Consider the following 9,040-nt stretch of genomic DNA (forward strand, 5'->3'; position numbering starts at 1 on the left):
TTTTTTTTTTTTTTTTGCACTTTCAGTACATTCAAATAATTAAATATTCTTTACAAAAACTATAACCAAACACAACTCCAACTTCAATTCCAACATTGAAAATTCCAAATAAAGTGAAAAATATTTGGTTTTCATGGCCAAACACCTATATTTTTCACTTTATTTGGAATTTTCAAGTTGGAGTTGAAGTTGGTTATAATTTTTGCAAAGAATATTTGGTTGTTTGAATGTACTAAAAGTGGAAAAAAAATGAAAACAAGTTTTTAGATGTTTTTCAAAATTGTATTTGAAATTTTCATAACCATAAAAAAAATTCTGGGAAAAAAGTGAAAAATTCATGTCAAACGAGTCCTTAATTTTTGGAGGGTATGGGTAAGCATCAAACGACCCCCTAAACCAATTGGATCCACTAAAAACATCCTTAACCTATCACAACTTCAAAACATCCTTAAACCTTCCAACGACTAGTTTTAATCACTAAGAAAGCACCATGAGAGCAAGTCTTAAAGCTTCACTAACTGCTATTCGATCATCATCTTCTTTTTCTACAACACAAATAACAACAACCCATTTCAAAGAAAAAACCGCTAACAAAGACCAAATCATTACACATTTATGTAAACAAAACAAATTCAACGAAGCCCTTCAAATTCTTTGCGAACAAAATCGTTTAAATGAAGCCATTAAATTGCTCGAAGAACGACCCGAAACTCGTCCTTCAGCTACAGTTTTTTCGACACTTTTGCGTATATGTATCGAAAATCGAGCATTTGGAGAAGGAAAAAAAGTTCATAGAATTATGAAATGTTCAGGTTTTAGACCTGGGGTTGTTATATCTAATCGAATTCTTGATTTTTATTGTAAATGTGATAAACCCTTTGATGCATATAACCTGTTTGTTGAAATGACTGAGAGGGATTTGTGTTCTTGGAATATTATGGTTTCTGGATTTGCGAAATTGGGGTTGATTGATGATGCGAGGAAGTTGTTCGATGAAATGCCTGAGAGAGATAATTTTTCGTGGACCGCGATGATTTCGGGTTATGTGAAGTGTAATAAGCCTGAATTTGCATTGGAATTGTGTAGAGTGATGCAGAGGGATGGGAAGAATAAGTGTAATAAGTTTACTATTTCGAGTGCTCTTTCTGCTTCGGCTTCTATTCAGTCGTTACGTTTGGGGAAGGAGATTCATGGTCGTATAGTGAGGACCGGGTTGGATTCTGATGCGGTTGTTTGGAGTGCTTTGAGTGATATGTATGGTAAATGTGGGAGCGTTGACGAAGCGAGGCATATTTTCGATAGGACTAAAGATAAGGATGTTGTTTCGTGGACGGCTATGATCGATAGATACTTTGGAGATGGGAGGTGGGAGGAAGGTTATTCGTTGTTTTCGTTTTTGATGGAATCAGGAATTAGGCCTAATGATTTTACCTTTGCTGGACTTTTGAATGCATGTGCGCACCAAACGATGGAGCATTTGGGAAAACAAGTACATGGGTACATGATGCGTATAGGGTTTGATCCTTTTTCCTTTGCAGCAAGTACCTTAGTTCATATGTACGCCAAATGTGGGAGTGTAGATAGTGCATATAATGTATTTAAGCGGCTCCCAAGGCCCGATGTAGTTTCGTGGACCTCACTGATTAATGGTTATGCTCAAAATGGCCAACCTAGTGAAGCTCTTCGGTTATTTGACTTGTTGCTTAAATCTGGTACTCAGCCTGACCATATTACTTTTGTTGGGGTTCTTTCTGCTTGCACTCATGCGGGTTTAGTCGATGAAGGTCTTAAATATTTTTACTCGATAAAGGACAAGCATCGTCTAACCCATACTGCAGACCACTATGCTTGTGTGGTTGATCTCCTGAGCCGATTTGGCAGATTTAAGGAGGCGGAAGAGATTATTAGTCAGATGCCAATGAAGCCTGATAAGTTTTTGTGGGCTTCGTTGCTTGGAGGATGCAGAGTCCATGGAAATGTTGAACTAGCAAAGAAAGCAGCTGAAGCACTATTTGAAATTGAGCCCGAAAATGCAGCTACTTATGTTACCATCGGAAATATATATGCCACTGCTGGTAAATGGACTGAAGTGGCAAAGATCAGACAAATTATGGAAGAGAAAGGTGTAGTGAAGAAGCCAGGTATAAGTTGGATCAATTTGCAGAGAAAAGACCATGTTTTCTTGGTAGGTGATAAATCACATCCTAGGTCAAAGGAAATATATGACTTTTTAGGGGAGCTTTGGAGGAGAATGAAAGAAGAGGGGTACGTCCCTGACATCGATAATGTGCTGCATGATGTGGAAGAGGAACAGAAAGAGCAAAATCTCTCCTATCACAGTGAAAAGCTTGCAGTTGCCTTCGGAATTATTGCAACTCCACCTGGAACACCGATAAAGGTTTTTAAGAATCTACGGACATGTGTTGATTGTCACACTGCGATCAAATATATCTCTAAAATAGAAGAGAGAAGAATTATTGTGCGGGATTCCAGTCGGTTTCACTGTTTTGAAGGTGGGAGTTGTTCGTGCAAGGACTATTGGTGATTTTCCCCCTCCTTTACTTTTTAATAACCGTGGTGTCCGAGCCAGCTTGCGCGCACCTCTACTAATTCCACGGGGTACCTGCTACCTCCCATCAGCACAGATGTAACTCTATCAACCAAGGCTTGGACACATGGGAAGAAATCACCTAGTGTTTTTTGCCTCCGCTTGGAATTGGACCTGAGACCTCATGGTTCTCAACGCACTTCATTGACCACTAGACCACATCCTTGGGTGCAAATTAGTGGGAATTGATCCCTGTTCCTCTAGATAAATAACTCAACATTTAACCAAGTGCACCATTCAATCCTTTTTATTGGTGATTTTCCCCTTTGTTTTTGGGAGGAAGCTACAGATGTCAAATCAATGCTGTTTAACTTCTGTTATAGAGGAGATAACTAAGTGAATTTAGCAGCTTGCTTGCAGATGATGAGGTTTTCAATAAGACTCTGTAAACAGAAACTTTTGATAGTAAGATGTTGTATACATTATTTTTGGAATTAATACATGTTACTTCAATTTTATTTTAAATCTGAAAAGAATTCATGTTATATCAACTTTGTTCTTTGGTAGTCCTAATATGAACTTTAGCGCTTTTAGGGTGCTGTTCGATATGTAATACCATGAAGCAAAACTAAGTTTTGTTTGGTTTTAATTTTTATTCTTTAGTTTGCTGCAGGTGTTTTCTGTTTACATTGAGATTTTGTATTGATGCTTAATTTTTGTGCTTCAGTTTCTTGTTTGAGCTTCATGCACGTGAAATCCTGTTGCTCCAGTGTAAGCAGTGGAGTAGATATCAGATCTATGAATGACATTTTCTTCTTTCTGACTCATGAAATGTGCATTTCTTTATGTTACTTTTCCTTTCTGTGTGCATGTTCTTATTCTTGTATCCTATTATCAGTTTTGCAAAGAAGGCTCATGAATTCCTCCAAATTTGTGCATAAATGTGTCTTTCTCAGCCAATTTGAATAATCTAACTTCATTGGCATACTTGCATATCCAGGTTTTAACTTGCATCAGAAAGATTTCTAGTATCTTAGTTGTTACCAATAATTGGTTTAGTTGCCCTTATGCCCTTGAACTTGTGGCCTGAACTGCCCATGCTTCTTCTGTGTAAGACATATTAATCTTCAATCTCTTGGATTTCTTTATGAGTAAGTCCGATAACGTAAAACCTCTGTGCAAATTTTATGATTTAAAATTAGCAAAAGCCTTAATTTCTTTTATGTATTAAGTGCAAATATGTTTCTAAAACTATTCAAAGGTGAACTTTAAATATGGAACTTATAGAAAATTGGAGGTCACGGTATGTCGTGTTGATTCATGTGTAACTTCAAAGGCTACTATACAAATAACAGTTCATCTGCATTGATCAAAGAAAAAAAAATCCACCTGCATATTTGGAAGGGCTTAGTTATGAAGGCTTAAATGGTATAATATTTTTTGCTCAAAAAAAAGAATAGTACATGGAGGATCTAACTTATGCTTTTTGGTTTTGTGCAGTTTACATGCAACTTTTGAGATGCTATTAGCTTGTTATGACTAAGTTACTCGGGCTCTCCTAAAATGTCGTCGGGTGCGTGTCGGATCCTTCAAAAGTAGTGCATTTTGGAGGATCCGACACGGGTGCGGCAACACTTTTGAAGAGTCCGAGTAACTTAGATTATGACTAATATGTAGATTGATTATCTTGCCCCATCTCCTCCTGTGTCCTTTATGGATCTATTTAAGCAAATAAAGTGTTTTGACTTAACTTTATCCTCTTAGATAAGCCAAAAGATAGCAAATTTGGCATAATTTATAAAGTGGGTTGAGAACCACGAGGTCTCATGTTTAAATCCCACGGAGGCAAAAAACTAAGTGTGTGTAATTTGAATAAGACAAACCTAAATACTTTTTGCGCATTTTGTAAAATTCAGAATTTCATGTTGAAGTTATAGAAGATCTTGAACCTTTTGTGTTGTTTGTGAATTTGTAGTATCTTCTCTTGGGTTGGATAAACTAGTTCTCATGAGCTATACCAATTTGTCTACAAGTCATTGTTTGAATATTGAGCTAATTAATTTTTTTTTTTTTTTGAAACGAAATATATTAGCATAGCAGGTATCCTAAATCTAAGATGCAATCTCGACTATCGAGTTTAATCTATATATCTATATAAAGCCGGGACATAGGCCAGGTGACGTGACCTTCTCTAAGACTTGAAATCCTATTTATCTTTTTTGTGATTTTTTTGGCATTTACTTTACCCTGAATTCTACCCGCACTCTACTATACAAAAGACCGAAAAGTCGCAACTACTTGAACCCACCCCGTCGTTTCCCTTACCAAAAGAAACAAACACCACGCATTCCCCTAATCCCTCAGTGGAAAACCCAATAGCCTCATTAACTTGCCACCGTTTAAGCACACCCGCCTCATAAATCAAGGGAGATGAAGAAATCAATAGTTGCTGACAAATTTCCAGTTTAACTTCAAAGGTCCATGCAGAACAGCCGCTTCATAAATCAAAGGAGAAGAGGAAATTTCTCTGGTTTCTTATCGCTGCGAAAGCAACGTCTTTCATTACAGACTTCGGGAGTTGCATACACTGAAATATCATGTTGAATATATTGTGGAGTTGAAGGGTCTTGTCATAGAGACAGTTCGACACTCGACAGGCATACACTGTTTGAGAAGAGTATGCTTGACTGGTGACATCTAACTGGTCAGCAGTAGTGATGTTGAAAAAATTATCGGTGTGCAATTGTGGGTATTGTTACATTGGTAAGTTCACACTAGCGATGTCTTCAGCACTTAAAATAGTGCCATCCAGATTTGATCTATTCCTGAAGTACTTTGTTTGGTGTTTACTTGTCTCATATCTTGGCTCCATTAGATTAGTAATCAAGAATGGTGAACATTTTTTTATACAAAGCAAATTCATTGCCTATATTACCTTAAAAAAATAAAGATCTCTCATTAGTTTGGAATCCTCCATTTTGATGCACTGGTTTCCTTGGATCTTATGGTTTTGAAGCTTACAGAAAGTGGACTTCTATTGTTCCGAAGTTCGTAATGAAAGAGTCGAAGCAGAGATTCTGCTGAAGCTTCTCGCTTGTATCTTTAGCGCATATTTTGGTACTTCGCTTTAGAGATAATTATGATTCTTTCGCCAATATTTCTATGTTGGTTGAAAATCTCTGGTTATTTTACTTAGTTTTTTCATGCGCATGTCAGTTTGATTTTGTTGCCTCTTGTGTTGCTAACGAAGATTATTGCTCTTTTATTTTGTAAGTTTTACCATGTCTTGATACTTTCGATTTAGATAGTGTCGATTTACTTAACAATCTTCAAATTTTAATTTCTTTTGTGACTAGAGTTCATAGCTTCCTGGTATCACTGTGCTCTTTTTAATGAACTCGGAGTATTTGGCACAATATTGTGTAATCGTTTAGCAATGAATAAAGTCTGTCTTTGTCCTCCTATCTCAAATGTCAAATAACTAGGGGAGAAAAAGATGCGCAGGTGGTGGATGATATTTTTGAAAGTGTGACAGTCTTTTACAGACTTTTTTATAAGTAACTGCTTATGTCCTTCTCATATCAAATACAGAAGAATATATTTATGTTACTTTGAAGTTTTGTGTGCAAACTAAAGCATCAGATTGTGTTTAATTGCCAATAGCTACCACATAAGGTTTAGTTGATGCTCCGTTAGATGTTCCATTCCTTGAACATGGACATCTTTGTTTATCTTCTCGGGTTATCCTTCAGTTCTAGCATAGTATTATTTTTCTTGATGAAACTGCATTTGCAATTATTACAAGAAGAATTTTCAAGATCATTGTTTGGGTCTCCAATTGATTCTTGAATAATAAGTTTCTTTTCATAATTTTTTAGGATATAATTTGATTCTAAGTACTGCTTAGAAAGTTCTTTTACATCTCCTTGAATAAAAGAACGGGATGCATATGTGAACCATTGCTAATTCGACGTGTAAGAGCAGTGGGCATGGTGGATATGCCGGAGATTATGGTTTTGATGGATTTGGGATGAGGCCATTCAAGGAGTATGATGAGACGGTGCTTGTGGAGATTTACAAGTCCATGGTTATGGCACAAGGACAGTTAGTTTCCCGCGATGCTATTGCTGCTACAAATTTGGCACTGAAATTATGCACCACAGTAATTAATCCCGCCAGAAAAAGGGTACTTATTAATAGTTATTATCCAAGAATCCATAAATATTATTTTTGTTTGGTTTTTGTTGATTTCCCTTAACGAATAGGCTAGCTTTATCTCTCAATTTCCTTACTGAATCTCCAAATTTTGTGCAGCAGCCGCTAGAACAAACATCTTTTCAATGCCAACATATAGGGAAAGAAGAAGAGGTGAACTGCTCTAATAAAGGTAATGTTGGGACAGGTATGATACAAACCCAACTCCATCAAGCTTCATGAAGATGGAGTCTTTGAAGATCATGGGAGGTCAACAAAGGACGACCTTCAAGATATGGGAGATAGCTTTTATGGAAGGCTTCAAAAACATCACATTCAAGATATGGAAGATAGCTTGGGAGTCTATTTATCCCAAAAAGAGGCTATTCCATAAATTCAAGACTTTCATCCCTTGAGAAGACTACCAAACAAGGTCATTGTTTCATTAAGGGTATTATTGTAATAACTATAGTAGTCTTCTTTCCTTAGTTAGTATATATACTACTTTAGTTTATTTCATTAGGAAGCTTTTGCTTATGATGAATATTGAGGGATGAATGTTATCTCTAGAGAGAGAAACATATGAGAGGCCTAGGAAGGCTCTTATTGAATCTTGTTTTGTTGAGATGTTGGTTGCTTGGGGCATAGTTCTCTTGAGATCAACTTAAGAGATTAGGTACTTAATAGAGTGTAATTAAGAGGTCTTGATTTTATACAATCTTGGTTGCCTAATTGTGCTTATTTTTGTGTCAATCTATCTATCCTTCTACGTTTCTTGTTATTTTCTTATTTCCGCGTATCAGTTATTATATCAATTGGTATTAAAGCTTGGAATAGATTTGTTTCCACAAATCTAGTCTTGAATTTGGTATTTAAAAAAAAATCTATCCAAAAACTTCAAAAATAAAAAATTGTTTCAAATCCTTGTTTTGTTGTTGATTCTAGTATTAGATTTGAGTTTCTTAGTGTTTTAGGGTTTCAAACCTTGAGTTGCGAGTCATTTGGGGTTGTTTTGAGATTTTCATCATCGTTGAGTTGAATAATTTGAAGAGCTCAAGGTGGGTCTTGAAGAAGGAGTAGAAATTGGAGCTTGAAACCTAGTGGTCTTTGTTTTCCTAGTTGACGGGAACCTAACTCCGAAATTTGGGAGCCAAACAAGTTAAGATTGAAGTAGTTGGAAATTTGAATTGTTCTTGGTGTTCTTGGTCATCTTCAAATCTTCATAGAGAAGAAAACACCAAAATGAGGGATTTGATTCAAAATTTCAAGTACAAAAGGTGGAAAAAGTGTTATAAAGCCTAAAAGACTAAATACTAGGTTGGTGGGCCCAATCAAGTCAGCAAATCCAAGAAATTGGCCTAAGGTTCGAGGAAATCAAGTACATAACTGGTCATTAAAGAGATATACGGCCACACAGTCTGTATACCCCTTCTGCGCCCGTATAAGGTCCACCGTATTTGGAGCAAGAAAGATGAATGTACTGTTTTAGATGTATGGTGTCATTGACGGACTGCATATTCTAATTTACGGATCGTATAACTGCATAAGTCCACCGTATAACGTTTACGCTCTGTATAATTTTTAAGGTCCAACCGTATAATCCCTTCATCGATTGGAAGTCACTGATCCTAATCTACAGTTGAAAAGTACGGCCGTATAAACATTTACGGACTGTACAATTGCCCATCTCCACTTTATAATTACATTCCAAGCATACAATTCAACCGTGAAAGTAGGATACGATTTGTATAAGTGAAGTACTCCACCATAATATTCAATTACGGACCGTATGAGAGGCAAGTGTACCCTATTTTCTTGGGTCGATTTCTTTGATTCTCATAGCTAATTACAACTAGTAATTGATCCTTTCTTGGTTGATAATTAGTTCTTGTGTCCGTATTTTCGTTCGTGCTAGTTCTTTTCGTGTTTTTCTCGTTTTCGCTTCGTTGTTAATTTCTTGGATCAAGTCCGTTAGTTTGTATCGAGTCGTCTGCTCTTCATTTAACAAGAATCCATTCCGACCTTGAGTAGTAATTGTGCACCTTACGAACCACCGGAGCAAAATAAGATTCAACAATTATCGACCAATCAAGTGGTAAAAGGCAAGAGAGTATGAGTTCAATTGAGTGGTGCTAGCCAAGCACAAAGGTGTGTAAACACGAGCGATTGTGTGGTTTGCTTTACTACTATGTTTGTTAGTTTTGTTGAGTGTTTTTAAATAGGTACTTATCCATGTGTTACGGTTCGCTTTTACGACGGTAAGACATAAAGTTACTACGAGGTTGTTAGTGCTCTAAT

At 36.5% G+C, this 9,040-nt stretch overlaps 1 protein-coding gene across 1 annotated transcript; it reads left to right on the forward strand.

The window, feature by feature from the left end:
- The first annotated feature begins 370 nt into the window (after positions 1 to 370).
- On the forward strand, positions 371 to 3,220 carry LOC132603238 (pentatricopeptide repeat-containing protein At4g37170-like). The gene has a single exon (XM_060316199.1). It carries the CDS (start codon positions 491 to 493, stop codon positions 2,543 to 2,545), a length of 2,055 nt encoding a protein of 684 aa, XP_060172182.1. The 5' UTR covers positions 371 to 490; the 3' UTR covers positions 2,546 to 3,220.
- Positions 3,221 to 9,040: the final 5,820 nt, after the last annotated feature.

Source organism: Lycium barbarum, chromosome 7 (assembly GCF_019175385.1).
Source record: "Lycium barbarum isolate Lr01 chromosome 7, ASM1917538v2, whole genome shotgun sequence".
NCBI lineage: Eukaryota > Viridiplantae > Streptophyta > Magnoliopsida > Solanales > Solanaceae > Lycium > Lycium barbarum.

Coding starts and splice junctions, on each gene's coding strand:
- LOC132603238 (XM_060316199.1), top strand. CDS start 491: ATGAGAGCAAGTCTTAAAGCTTCACTAACTGCTATTCGATCATCATCT.